Source organism: Pinus tabuliformis, chromosome X, assembly GCF_031772625.1.
Source record: "Pinus tabuliformis cultivar Carrire ecotype Pingquan chromosome X, CPIR1, whole genome shotgun sequence".
In the NCBI taxonomy this organism is placed as follows: domain Eukaryota; kingdom Viridiplantae; phylum Streptophyta; class Pinopsida; order Pinales; family Pinaceae; genus Pinus; species Pinus tabuliformis.
In genome coordinates, this window is record NC_142308.1 from 1,017,475,530 (window position 1) to 1,017,491,205 (window position 15,676).

At 37.7% G+C, this 15,676-nt stretch overlaps 2 protein-coding genes across 5 annotated transcripts in view; both read left to right on the forward strand.

Moving 5' to 3' along the window:
- The window catches only part of LOC149143195 (uncharacterized), a 427,005-nt gene that overhangs the window by 252,001 nt on the left and 159,328 nt on the right, over nt 1-15,676 (forward strand). The gene's annotated exons all lie outside the window — the stretch shown is intronic.
- On the forward strand, nt 14,104-15,073 carry LOC149143196 (uncharacterized). Its single transcript, XM_089448114.1, has 2 exons — nt 14,104-14,270; nt 14,394-15,073. The coding sequence occupies exons 1-2, from the start codon at nt 14,104-14,106 to the stop codon at nt 14,875-14,877; spliced, it is 651 nt and encodes a 216-aa protein (XP_089304240.1). The 3' UTR covers nt 14,878-15,073.

The following is a 15,676-nucleotide window of genomic DNA, read 5'->3' on the forward strand; positions in this document are numbered from 1 at the left end:
GTTAAGGAGTCAAAAGAGTCATTGTCATATGGAATAGACCCTACTGGGTATCTTGTATCAAGTCAAAACAATTATTTTTGAGTCAAATGTGTCAAAAATACTCCCCCAAGACCAAGTCGGCCTAGCAAAGATGAAGTCAACTTCATGAAGGCATTTTGTACTCGAAGGAAGTGTATATATACATGACACTTGACCTCATTTGTGTCATCAACCGAGGAAGCTTGTTGAAATACAAGAAAAAGAAAAAAGGGCAAGTGAAGAAGAAGGATAATCTAAGAAAGAAGAAATTGAAGACTAAATCCTAGTTTTTGTCTCTATTCTCTCACACATGCGAAGAAGAAAGCTAGAGTTTCCATGTGAAAATTTCTAACATGAAATTCTACTGCAATAACTGATTTATTTCTCCTACTTAAATAAGTTATTTACAAAACCCTTCAGTAAACATCAAAATAAATTCTACTGCAATTGTCACATAATAGCATAGAGAAAATAACAGTGATATACAAGCATAAGAATCAATCACATCAACAAAATTATTTTTGGACAATTGTCCCCGGCAAAACCCAATGCGGGAAAACCGGTGCAGTAGACGAGGGTTTATTTATTATTCTTCAGCAAATATCTCTTTACAAGGAATGATTTTACAAAATATAGAGAAACCTCTGAGAGAAACACCTGAGACAATTTTTCCCCTTGCTCTGGAGAAATTTTGACACCTCAGAGACCCTTCAGCCTTCACTACATCACCTAAGCGTCACTTCTGCGTGATCCCTGCGTGAGGACTGTGTCCCTTGCTGCGTTGTCTCTTTGATCCTCTGCGCTGTCCCTCTGATGCTCTGCGTCACCTCCTCCTCAGTGTCTGACTGATGTTGATGCCCTCATCTTCCTTCACCCTGCAACTCTCCCTCTGAAATTGAACTCCTCCTTGAGAATCGATTTCCCTCGGGTTACTAAGTATTTGCCCGGTGTGTCTCCAAATGACTCTCAAGTCTTCTATTATAGTTTTCCTGTTGATGAATCAATGGCCGAGATTAAGTCACTAATGAACAACTAAGATTAAATTAGACTTGGTCCTCGTCTCTTAGAAGCTTCTCACCCATATTTTGATTAATACCAATTAATATTTTTATTTTCCTAAGTTTAGACTTAGGAACCCCCTTAAAAATATTAATTATTTTAATAACTCACAATCGGGTGGAATTTCTCCAAACGATTTCTGGGTCTTGGAGATCTTATGTATTCTTGCCCCTCCAAAAAATTTCGGAGCTAGAGCACATTTGATGTTACCCAAAATCACACTCCCTCTTCGCGAGGAATGTGCTCTAGCAATACTTCCCAACAAAAGTATCACACTGACCCACGACATCAGTCCTCTGCGTTGTTGATGCTTGGCCTGCTGCCCCTCATCTACTGCGCTACTGCAACCTGTACTGCTGCTCATGACACTGCCACTGTCACTATGTAAGAACCATTAAACAGATATACAGAAAATAGTAAGGAGTTTAAAGCAGGTACCTACCTGAACTGCTGCAGCTGAAGATGCCTGCGGCTACGCTGCTCCAATTACCGAGAGACCGATTCCACCCAGCCAGACTGAGCAGAGCCTGGCTGCTCAATCCAGTAAGCTTCTCAACAGAAGCTCACTGTCCCCCGTGCCCAGAACCTCAGAATGCTCAAGCTGTTGCAATGGCCGATTTCCTTCCCTTCTGAATTCCTCCTCCTGGTTTTCCTCCATTGTTCAACCCCCTTCTAAAACTCCGTCTACCTCTATATGTAGCTCTCCTTGGCGGTGACTGCCCTCTTCACCAGCAATCCCACCGCTTTCCATCGTAGTGACAGCTTTCCTTTATGAACGTGAGTCACAATCCTTTACAGGTGTATTTACCTTATATTTAGGGTTCAGTTTAATTTAAATGTGATGGTGTTTACATGTAGCATTAAGGTATTATAACGTTTAAACATTATACATGTGTCATTGTTATTATAACATTATCACGTCTCATTATAACCATATAATGTATCATTTATAACTTTATAACATTTAAAACATATCACATTTTTATTTATATTTGTTTATTTTAATATAAAATTCTATTTATTCTTATTTTAATATAAAGTTTTATAAACTTATACTTTGACCTTTTTTTTTTTAAATTAATTATTTATATTAATAACTAACCTTTATTATATTAATTTGTTAATATAATTTCATCAATAATCTGGAACATATAATATGTATATAGTCCTCTTTGATCTAACCATACATTAGGCAATATTGATGAATGGGTAGAACCTCTTTTCCCAGAAGGGTCATGGTATTTAGCACTTATAATCAATTTAGTATAAAATACTATTGCGGTGTATGCGACACATGCATATGTAGCTATCATATGCATGCACCGTATACCTGCTATTACGCTTGCGTTCTTTGTATTTATAGATGGGTCGTTACATACACTCCCCTTTCAGAAAACTTCATCCCGAAGTTAGAGTTTTTATTTTATCTGATTACTTATGATAGTAATTAGTACCCCCTTCTTAGGTTTTAAAATTTTTATTTTAATATCAAGAGACTATAAAATTAGAGTTTTAGGTTTATGATTTTAATGGACATGTCTTGCCCTATCCAGGTTCCCAAGATATTCTAAAATTATCCTATCCTTCCTAATCTCTTCCGCTCCCATCCTATCCGTCCTCTACTGGAGTATGCCATGGCATCAATTTTACTGACCTAACCATTCATAAACTCTAAGGTGATAGCGTCAGCTATATCGACTTGATTCCCAGTAGGCATCCGACAATCATCATCACACGTCTAGGGAAGCGTGATTCGCACAGTCCTCCCATGACTCCAGGGTTTGGAGGATAAATGGTGGGCAACACCTCCACCCCTCCCACTGGAATTAAGGCTAATACCCTATCATAGAATCACTTTGAGCTTTAATTGTTCTGAGGTTCTGTAATCATACACTTATCCATGTATTCGTAAAATGTGCATCAACATATTCAAAATAACTCATGTATTATTCACATATGTCACTACAGTATAACATGTTTTTCCATATTCCATGCATGTCGTTTGACTTTCATTAAAAATGTATTTATTCCCTGATTTCTATTCCATTGATCATATTGACATGTATAAATAAAACAGATTTATAATATCTTAATTCCTATCTGAAGTAAAATCATTTAACTGTTTTAAATTTTACTTTGACAACTATAATTTAGTAAGATCAACAACATATGTCGTTTTGGTATCCATGTACCAGTAGAGTTTAAACATATATTATGTCACAAAATTTCACGTTTATCTATAATCATTCAAAATGTTTCTGAGTCTCCGATTGCAGTGAAATAAATATATATTAAACATAGTTTAAAGTTCTTTAAAATTGACATAGATTAGGGTAGCTTTGACATATGTCCTCTGTATTTTCCCAAGTAGCTGATCCAGGACTATACTTGTCCCATTGGACCTTAACTTGGTCCACCAGGCGGTTCCTGAGCTGTCGAACCCTATGTTCCAGTATACGTAATGGTTCGACCGATACGACTCCCTCGTCCGATACCTGCAATTCCCTCCATTGAAGGTTATGAGAATGATCAGCTATATAATGTCTTAATAAAGAAACATGAAATACATTATGAATTCTATGTAGGTGAGGTGGCAGGGCAAGACGATAGGCAACAGGTCCAATTCTTTCCACGACTTTAAATGGTCCAGTAAATCGGGGTGACAACTTTGTCCCCTTTCCAAATCGAATAGTACTTTTATTCGGTTTGATGCGGATGAAAACCTGATCCCCTACTTCATACCTCCTATCAGTTCTGTGAGCATCAACATAACCCTTTTGTCTATCCTGTGCTTCCTTTAATCGTTGTCTAATTTGTCTTACCTGTGTTTCCATTTCATGGATTAATTCTGGTCCTATTATCGCTCGATCTTCTAACCTGTCCCAACTTAACGACGTTCTGCAAGGTCTGCCGTATAAAGCTTCAAATGGAGGCATTCCAATCGAATCGTGGTAACTGTTGTTGTATGCGAATTCAACTAAGGGTAAATACTTTTCCCAGTGAGATTGCTGGTCCATAACATACATTCGCAACATGTCTTCAAGTACTTGATTTACTCTTTTTGTTTGCCCATTAGTGTCAGGATGGTAAACAGTGCTTAAATTTAGCTGAGTTCCTAAGGTTGTCTGCATGCAAGTCCAGAATCTAGAAGTGAATCAAAAATCTCTATCGGATATAATCTTCTTAGGTACTCCATGAAATCTGATAACTTCATTTATGAATACTTGAGCTACGTTAGCAACATCGTAAGTATCTCTTACAGGAATGAAATGGGCGTTTTTTGTTAATTTATCCACTACTACCAAAATGGCATTATGTCTTTGAGAAGTAAGCGGTAGCCCAGTGATAAAATCCATAGAAATGATCTCCCATTTAGACATAGGAATGTCGTGAGGCTGTAAGAGACCCGCTGGGTGACAATGATCTTCTTTTACTTGCTGACATTCCAAACATCTTGCAACAAATTGAGTGATATCACGTTTCATGCCTGACCAGAAGAAGAGTTTCTTGGTATCCGCATACATTTTCCCTACTCCAGGATGAGCACAATATACTGCTCTGTGGGCTTCCCGAAGGATAGTATCTCGAAGATGTTTATTATCAGGAATATACATCCTTCCATGGAATCGTAAGATCCCATCGTTTTCTAGTTCATATCCCTCAAATTTAGATTCTTTTGCCTTTTTACCCTCAAGACTCGATCTCACCTTTAAATACCAATTGTCTTTTATAAGATGATCCAGTACTCGTTGTCTTAAATCTACTTTAATGGTTATGAGAAAAAATATCCGAGGTCTTCTGCTTAAAGCATCTGCTACTACATTTTCTTTTCCCTTAATGTATGATATTCTGAAGTCATATTCACTTAGGAATTCACTCCATCGTACATTTTCTTTTCCCTTAATGTATGATATTCCGAAGTCATATTCACTTAGGAATTCACTCCATCGCCTTTGTTTGGCATTTAAGTCTCTTTGGGTGAACAAATATTGTAGACTTTGATGGTCGCTTTTAAGTGTAAAACTTCGTCCCACTAGATAGTGTCTCCAAATCTTTAAAGCTATCACTACAGCGGCCAATTCTAAATCGTGAGTAGCATAGAGTTCTTCATGAGGTTTTAACTTTCTGGAAGCATATGTTATCACTCCTCTATCCTGCATCAACACTGCACCCAGCCCTTGTTTGGATGCATCAGTACATACCGTAAAATCTTTGTTCATATGTGGGACTCTTAGGATTGGTGCACTGGTGAGTATTCTTTTGAGTTCAGAGAATGCTTTATTACATTCCTCGGTCCACTCATACTTAACACCTTTACGCTGAAGGGTTGTAATTCGCTTTGCGATTTTGGAGAATCCCTCCACAAATCTTCGGTAATAACCGGCTAAACCCATAAAGCTTCGTATCTCATGTGCATTTTTCGGTATTGGCCATTCCATGATTGCTTTTACCTTCTCAGGATCTAGTGAAATCCCTTCACCTGATATGATGTGACCTAAATAATGAATCCTTTCCTAAAAGAATGAACACTTGGATAGTTTTCCATACAACTGACGTTCTCTAAGGCAGGACAATACTATCCGTAAATGATCTTCATGCTCTTTCTTATTCTTGGAATAGATGAGAATATCATCTAAAAAGACTTGCACAAACACTGTTCATAAGATTCATGAATACTGCTGGTGCATTTGTTAATCCAAATGGTACCACAGTAAATTCATAATGTCCAAAACGTGTTCGGAATGCAGTCTTAGAAATATCGTTTTCAGAAATCCTTAGCTGATGATAGCCTGATCGAAGATCAATTTTTGAAAAGACAGCAGCTCCTTTCATTTGATCGAAAAGATCATCGATTCGAGGCATAGGGTATTGATTCTTTACTGTAGCTCGATTCAAGTCTCGATAATCTATGCATAATCTTAAAGATCCATCTTTCTTCTTCACAAAAATTACAGGAGTGCCCCAAGGTGATATACTGGGCCGAATATGCCCTATATCCAGTAGTTCCTTCAATTGAATTTGCAATTCTTGAAGTTCTAGAGCTGTCATTCTATAAGGCGTTTTAGAGATCGGTTGGGTACCTGGTTTTAATTCAATAGTGAGATCCAACTCTCTTACCGGGGGTAATCCTGGTAGTTCTTTTGTAAACACATCCGGGAATTCGGCTAACACCGGATATTGTCCTAAGGATGGTCCTTTTTCTTCGCTTACTTCTTGAATTACATAAGCCTGACAACCTTTCCTTAAACAACGCTTCATTTTCATTGCTGATATGTAGCGTAAAGATACCTTCTTCTTGATTCTTTGAATTTGGATTACTTCTCCTTCATTATTCATGCCTAGAATTCTTTTCCCATAACAGTCTACCCAAGCTTGATGAGCTTTTAGCCAATCCATACCTATGATAAGATCATAAGTTCCCAAGGCTGTGACATAAACTTTCAGTTTAGTCGTACATACCCCTAGATCAATTTTGCATTGATCCACACTTAAGCCCACGGATTGGAGTTCTCCTGAGGCCATTTCCACCTGATGGAAATCATTTTGTTTGCGAGCTGCCAACCCACATTTGTTTAATGCATATGTTGAAATGAAACTATTTGTGGTACCAGTATTAAACAAAATTTTGAGTTTTATACCATTGATAATACCTGAAGATTCCACTACAGTGGATTGATGCCCTGCTTGGTCGTTGCTGACTACTGCATGAATTCTATGATTACCTCGATTGTTTGATATCGGTTCCTTTCCAGTCCTATGCAATATATTCGACGATGCTTCTGGACAATCACGTTGAAAATGCGGTCCCCCACATCCCCAACAATTAAGTTGTGTTGATCCTCTTGAATCAGGATGTGGATTTCTAGAGAACGAGCTTCGTCCTCTCATGTTGATTCCTCTTGAATTTCTTCCTCTACTGGCAGTCCCTCAAGATGTCCATGGACTGGTGTTTGATGATTCCGCAGCTATAGTGTTTATTGCCATGGGAGCTCTTGTCCCAGTATTTCTTGGGGTAAACCTGTTACCGTAAGGTGGCCTCGAGCTACCTCCTCTAAAGAAGTTTCGGGGAGTCTTTCCTGGAAATCCTAATTGCAAGGGTCCTGTTGGCCCTATATCTTTTTTGATTCCAAGGTGCTCTTCTGCATAATGACAACATTCAACCGCCTCAGCTATTGATAAAGGTTACACATGCTTGCCAAGGCTCTGATGCGAGGGTTTAACCCAAATATAAAGCATTCAGCGTGACGTTCATCAAAATCTTAGTGAATGTATTTTACAAGCTCCATAAACCTTATCTCGTAGTCTTCCACTGTTTTATTTCCTTCAAATAATGTATGAAAGGCTCTGGCTTGCTGTTGTCGAAAGTATGGAGGTAAATACTTTGCGTGGAACCTTTCCTCAAATAGTTCCCAAGGGACATTATCGGATATAAGGTGCAGCTGCTTCTCCAGATTTCTCCACCAAGTCAAGGCACTTTCCTTTAATTGAAACACAACAATTTTTGTTTTTGCCGAAGAAGAATATTCTCGACCTCCTGAGAATTCTGGGAGTTTCATTTTCTGAAGCTCCCTAGAAATGTCTTCTTTTGATCCTTTGGGCTCAAAATTCCTTGGTTCCGCTGAACTGGTAGCTAAAGGTTGAAATTCCTCTTTGGTCTTAGCCTTAGTTGATTATTTCAATGTCTCCAATAAGGCTTCCAATGAATTCATTATCATGGTCAACTCTGGCGCTGGGGTGATTGATGTTGATAATGGTCTTGGTGGTGACGATGGTGATGGTGGTGATGGGGATGGTGATGGCGACGGTGGCGGCATTAATGGTAATACTGCCTGATCATGTCGTCGTCGCTCAGAAGTCCTTACCATTGTAATGGTCCCTGAACACATAATAAAATTCTATAAAAATTTGAGGTAGACAATCGAATATACCATATAATTTTCTTTTGCAACTTCACATTCATTAACGGGTATAGTTTTGCTATTTTTATCCGCTAGGCGGATCTTACTGGTACCGAGGTCAAGGAGGGTGGTCTTGCGACCTCCTTGTCCTAATGCAGGGTATTCTATCCTAATATGAAATAATGCAGAAGTGTATGGTCATTAGCTCCTAAGGTAGATCATCTAAAATTTATTACTAAATAACATCCACAAAATGAAAATGTTAAATACCTCGTTTAAAATGAACATCGGCAACATACCCGTCATACCTCAATCCAGCTATTACCTTTAAAGAAGGGCATACATATTTATATTTTTGAATATATTACTTAGATATGGATTAAACCTATAATATATATAAATGAAGGATTGTTCTGGTTCCATATCAGTTTGACCTTTAGCCGGGAAATTTACCATAGACATGTCATGATTAAAATCTAGAAGAGACAGTTCAGCAGTACTTATCAGGTGAGAAGTTAATAATTGGACATATGTTTTAGCCCATTTTAAAATGACTCAATCACTGAAATTTCTACATGACCAGATCAAGGTGGAACTTTTACTTTTCCACAAAAATGGACTTACAAGAAAAGTTGAGTTATTCTACTTATTAACTCACTCCATAGGTAATGGTTTCAGGGTGAGTTCTTCAAACACATTACATGAATGTTTCTACTCATCAGTTCTCAACATTTTATTGACATAATTTATTACCATTGCACTAAGATTACTCAAACCTGGCTTCCTGGTTGAATAGTCAACCAAACTCCCTGGCCACTGTCATTAGCGTATTTAACATAAAATGCACAGAACAACGGTGACCATTTTCCAACATCATGAAGTCCACTATGCAAAATTGTGAGTAAAATGATAATTTTAGACAATTCTAATTGCCCCTAACTTCATTTCATTGTTAGGAGGTTTTCTGTTATTTTTTTTTTTTTTTTTTGTCAAACTTAGAAGCTTTGCGATTTGTTATTGACAGGAAAACGTGACCTACGAAGGGAAAGAGAAGAGTGGAACCATTATGAGGAAACTAAAATAAAAGCAGTTTAGTCATAGATAACTTTTCTGCATGTTTGGTTATCAATTGAAGAGTAGGACAAAAACCTAAATGCAAGCCCTGATGAATTAAGCAAAGATAAACAGAAAATCTTGACAAGGACTGCATTTGTTATTCAAGGACACCGAGTAATGCTTAAAATAAGCTAGAAAAAAAAAAACAAGTCGATTTATTTAATGGGCAACCTATAGCTTCCCTAGCAAAACCTGAGGATGTAGATTAGTGCACCTCATTAAAGGGATTTGAAGTTTGAACTGGGCACTTGCTGGCGTAGAAGCAGCCACATGTCCAGACACATTGGTGACAACCAGTTAAAAAAAGGTCTTTAATATTTATATTCAGTATTTCCATTGTGAAATCGAATTTACATTGTTCCACCTTTTCCGGCATTATGGACATATATCTATTCCTAAAAAAAACTAAACTGACTCTGAACCTGTCTTATCCACTAAATTACAGTCTTCCTAGGCTCCTTTAAATGCAACTTTATTCATCTTAACAACATATGGTCTCTTTCATAAATTACAACTTTAACATTGTCCTAGTAATAATTTCAGCCATAATAACGGACCTAATAAATCAGCGTAAATACCATAAAAAATATGACGTGGCCTTCTTGAAACTGTGACTTATGGTTTTGAGATGATCATCACAACGATAATTTCGTGAATAAACTGATTTTACACAGAATCTGAAAAGATTGCATTAGAAAAGGCCAAAATGTGTTCATATATATCTTCCAAATATGCTCACTGTATCTTATGAAAAGGGTTAGTTAGATCAACAAAACAATTTTGCTCAAGGAAGTAACTAAGTGCCTCTTGACACGTATTATGATTTGTCAGCAGAAGTATGTTTTTAATGACATGGAAGCACATCCTGTGGATAAAATTGCTTAAAAATGATCTACGATTTACGGTTAAATGCCAAAATTGTATTGTAATTTGTTAGAAATACTTTAGATGTTTTGATTTGTTGTGCCCATGTTGGATTTCATTGCAGACGGTGGCCCAGTTCATATTACCGTAGATCAGAGAACTAGGGATACTATCCACAAATTCAAGCAATGTTTCCAAAATTTGAAATTTTTCCTTTGACACATTTCTACAAACAATTAGTGTACAAATTCTGGAAAATACTTTCAGCTAACCGCTCAGGACTTCTGTCAAACAATTCAAAAGAAAACTGAGAGAAATAACTCCAGCCAAGATCTGCGGCAAAAATTGATTCCTATCGGAACAGTCATCAATGTTTACAATGCAAATCAGACTTCGGATATTCAGGGAGGGAAACAAAGTGACCTTGATCTTCAGTGAGATAAGTTCAAAAAAATGGAAACCCCCGTAAAATAAGTACAGCTCTTCAACCTTATTACGCTGTCCTCAAAAGAAATAGGATTGGTTTTGCATTACGGCTTGATTTTTTTTTTTTTTTTTGAAACGTTTTGCCAAAAGGTTAACTGAAGGGAGGGAATTCAGTAACAGAATAGGACAAAATTAGAGCATTTTCTAAGAAACAAGAGAAAGTCCATCCATTCCCTTGCATAGACCACAGGAAAAGTCAGAACCAGAAGCCATAGAAGAATCATTTCACACAAAATTCTTGAAATATTCACCGTCACATTATCTGATGATTCCGACATGCAGGAAACTTCGTTTGCCACCTCCTTTGGCCACAGGTACTGATTTCCATGAATTGATATTTAAAGGTCCCGCAGATTGTTTTTTGTTTTTGTTTTTGCTTTTGTTTTTACACAAATAACAGAAATGAAACAGAACAGAGAGAGAATCTTAACATGGAAGCTAATACTCGGTGCAACAGGAGGCCTATTCACAATCAATGCTTACAAACTATGAATTTCCTATAGGTTTCAAGTCGTTTTGAGTTCATATTTACTATTCCGTACGTTTCTATGATATGTTTGCCTTCTCCTAGCGATCATAGCACTGACAGCCTGTAATGAACGCAATCAAAGGGGAAAATTGAATGGTACTCCAATGCCGCGAAGAAGTGACAGAAAAGCATGAAAATTACAAAGGGTTTGAAAATTATAAGGGCCTATGAGGTCGAAAGGGTTTGAACACACCCTCTAATACCATATGTAAGAACCATTAAACAGATATACATAAAACAGTAAGGAGTTTAAAGCAGGAACCTACCTGCACTGCTACCTGAACTGCTGCAGCTGAAGATCCCTGCGGCTACGCTGCTCCAATTACCGAGAGACCAATTCCACCCAGCCAGACTGAGCAGAGCCTGGCTGCTCAATCCAGTAAGCTTCTCAACAGAAGCTCACTGTCTCCCGTCTCCAGAACCTCAGAATGCTCAAGCTGTTGTAATGGCCGATTTCCTTCCCTTCTGAATTCCTCCTCCTGGTTTTCCTCCGTTGTTCAACCCCCTTCTAAAACTCCGTCTACCTCTATATGTAGCTCTCCTTGGTGGTGACCGCCCTCTTCACCACCGATCCCACCACTTTCCCTCATAGTGACAGCTTTCTTTTATGAACGTGAGTCACAATCCTTTACAGGTGTATTTACCTTATATTTAGGGTTCAATTTAATTTAAATGTGATGGTGTTTACATGTAGCATTAAGGTATTATAACCAGTGTTGTTAAAATCGCGATTTTATCGGAAAATCGCGATTTTTTCGCAAATCCGATTTTATCGCGATTTTTATCGATAAAAATCGGCACTTTTTTTTATAGGCGATTTTTTCGGTAAAAATCGCCAGAGGCGCGGGCAGCGGGCGTTTTATATGGAAAATCGATTTTTATTTTATTTCATTGAGCAGTCCGCGCGGAGGAGGAGGAGAAGAAGTGAGGGAGAGGGTTGCCGTCGGATTTGGGAGCGAATCCAAGCGATTTTAGGAGGAATCCAAGCCAAGATCACCAATTTGTCCATAAACCAGGTATGTAGATTAATTTTTTTTTGTTTTGCTTCTATAAAAACTTTGTTTTTCATTGTTTTTAAAGAATTTTTGGAAATTTTTCATTGATTTGGGATGGGTTATTTGTTATGACTATGAGAACCAATTTTTTATTTTTATTTTCTCATTTTCTTTAAACATTGTTTATTTTTTTTGAATTTTCATTGTTTTTTTGCATTTGCCATTGGCATTTGGTTGGGTAACTTGGGTTTAGAAATTGGGATTTTGGAAATAATTAACTTGTAATTTTGCAAATGCTAAATTGTAATTTGTATTATGTAATCCTAAATTCCTATTTCCTAATCCTTATTTTTAATTTTTTCCATAGGTTTGCAAATTCAAAATTCAAAAACAAACATGCCAAGGAAATTGGATCCTTTCTGGGAATATGGTGACCCTAAAACTCCGAATGATAGACAAAACTTGTATTGCAAGTTGTGTGGAAAGGAGATATTCGGGGGGGTGTACAGGTTGAAGTTCCACCTTGCACAAATCCCTGGACGTGATGTGGTGCCCTGTCCTAATACAAATGCTGAAATTATCCGAAAAGCCATGAGAGCATTGGGAGAATTAGAGCACTCTAAAGAGGCCAAAGAAGAACTCAAAAGGCAACTAAAAAGGTCAGCTGAAGGAAGTGGGCCAAGTGGCACTGGTTCTACTGTAGCGTCAGTCAATCCGGTAGCTGCATCATCATTTTTTGTTCCTCGAACCACACCTGGTGCACAACCAACTATCGGTTCAATGATGAAAAGAACTGAAAAAGAACAAGCTGACAAGTTGATGACAAAATTTCTCCTCTGGAGTGATATTCCTTTCAGCATTGTAAGGAATAATCCATTTTTCCAACCTACTGTTGATGCTATTGCCAGTGTTGGCTCGGGGTACAAAATCCCTTCTCTTCATGATTTCAGAGGCCGGCTTCTTCAAGATGAAAAGCGTGACTGCACCCAAAGATTGGAGGATTTTAGGGAATCCTGGGCACAAACAGGATGCACTGTTATGTCAGATGGTTGGACTGACCAAAAGGGGAGAACCCTTATAAACTTCTTGGTTAGTTGTCCCAGGGGGACTATGTTTATCAAATCTATTGATGCAACTCATCAAATCAAAGATGCAAAAAATTTATGTGATTTGCTGGATGTGTTTATTTTGGAGGTGGGTGCAGAAAATGTTGTCCAAGTCATAACGGACAACGCTGCAAATTATGTTGCTGCTGGTAGAATGCTTATGGACAGGCATCCTACTTTATTTTGGACACCTTGTGCTGCCCATTGTATTGATTTGATGTTAGAGGACATAGGGAAAATTCCCTTTGTCAAAGAGGCTGTTGACTCATCAAAAACCATCACAAAATTTATTTACAATCACACATCTGTGCTTAGCTTGATGAGAAAATGCACCAACAACAAAGAGTTGGTGCGCCCCGCCATTACACGGTTTGCGACGAGTTTCATATCTCTTCAATCCCTCTTGAAATCTATGTGGGATTTGAAGAGAATGTTTGTTTCAGAGGAGTGGCGTTCTTCGCCAATGAGCCGCAAACCAGAAGGAGAGGCCGTCTGCAGACTTGTTTCATACCAAGAAGACTTCTGGGCGGGAGTGCAGGAGGTGTGCGCTGTCACTGAACCTTTGGTAAAGGTTCTTCGGTTGGTAGATGGTGAGAAGCCCGCAATGGGCTATTTGTATGAAGCCATGGACAGGGCCAAAGAAGCCATTCGGTCCTACTATGATGACAAGGGAGATGATGGGTTCCAGAGACAACTCCTTCTATGGAACGTCATTGATGAGCGATGGAACAAAACACTCCATCGTCCCATTCATGCTGCTGGGCTTTTCCTGAACCCTGCATTTTCTTATGCATGTGGGTTTGATTTTGATGCTGAGATCATGGATGGATTATTAACCTGTGTCCAGAAGATGGTGAGAACTCCAGAACAACGTATGGAGATCTCTAAACAAATTGAGACGTATAAGATGTCAGGTGGCACATTTGGCTTTGATATGGCTATCTTTGATAGGACGGCCAAAATGCCAGGTATTTTTTAGTTTGTAACTTTGTTTCAAATTTCATTGTCTCTTCAAATTCCATTTTTTTCTTATGTTTATTTGTAATTTTGTTGTAGCCGCATGGTGGAAGATGTATGGTGGCAGAGTACCCCTTTTGCAAAAGCTTGCCATACGCATCCTCAGCCAAACATGCAGCTCCTCGGGATGTGAGCGCAATTGGAGTGTATTTGAAAAAATACACAACAAGAAGCGCAATAGGTTAACAACTTAACACTTAAACATTTAAAATATTGCAAATTTCCAAATAAATTTTTGAATTCACAAACAATATTTTTTTTTATAATATTAATTATTAATTATTATTTCATGAACTTTGTACAGGTTGGAGTCCCGTAGACTTAATGACATGGTCTATGTCTACTACAATCTTCGATTGTGGGTGAGGCAACTAGACAAGACACCTGATATGGAAGCCATCTCATTGGATGAGATTGACACCACTGCTGAATGGAGGGTTGAGACCGAGAGGCCTCTCATGGATCCCACTAAGGATTGGTTAGTGCAGGATGAGGGGGAGGAGGAGGGGGAGGAGGAGGAGGAGGAGGAGCAGGAGCAGGAGCAGGAGGAGGAGGAGGAGGAGTTGGAGGAGCAGGAGGAGGAGGTGACACCGCCTACCCGGGCTACCACTAGAGGACGTGGTCTCTGTCTACCTACAGTAGCTGCTACTTCTACAGCTACTTCTTCAGCTTCTAGAGCACGTCAGACTCCACTGCCATTTCCACCACCACAGGCACCAGCATCTTCATCTAGGGGGAAAGGGAAAGCAGTGACATTTTCTCGCAAGAGGGGCAGAGGAAATCAATAGGATTAGAGTCTTAGACTTTCATTTTATTGTATATGACATTATGACATGATGAGATACATTATCATATTTTTTGTTGATATTTTGAGGCTGAGTTGGGACTCAGGACTTACTATTCAGGACATGATTCAATGTTATGTGTGATTTTAGCGCTAGAAATGATATTAAACATCTTATATATTAGTTTTTTTATCATATTTATGTGTCAATGTATTTATTTTATGTTGTAGATGGTTTAGATATTAAAAAAATTGAAAAAAAATGAAAAAAATTGAATATTTTTGTGCCAAACGATTTTTTCCCGATTTTAACGATTTTTCCGATTTTTTCCCGGCGCCGATTAAATCCCGATCGCGCTTTTAACAACATTGATTATAACGTTTAAACATTATACATGTGTCATTGTTATTATAACATTATCATGTCTCATTATAACCATATAATGTATCATTTATAACTTTATAACATTTAAAACATATCGCATTTTTATTTATATTTGTTTATTTTAATATAAAGTTCTATTTATATTTATTTTAATATAAAGTTTTATAAACTTATACTTGGACCTTTTTTTTTAAATTAATTATTTATATTAATAACTAACCTTTATTATATTAATTTGTTAATATAATTTCATCAATAATTTGGAACATATAATATGTATATAGTCCTCTTTGATCTAACCATACATTAGGCAATATTGATGAATGAGTAGAACTTCTTTTCCCAGAAGGGTCATGGTATTTAGCACTTATAATCAATTTAGTATAAAATACTAGTGTGGTGTATGCGACACATGCAT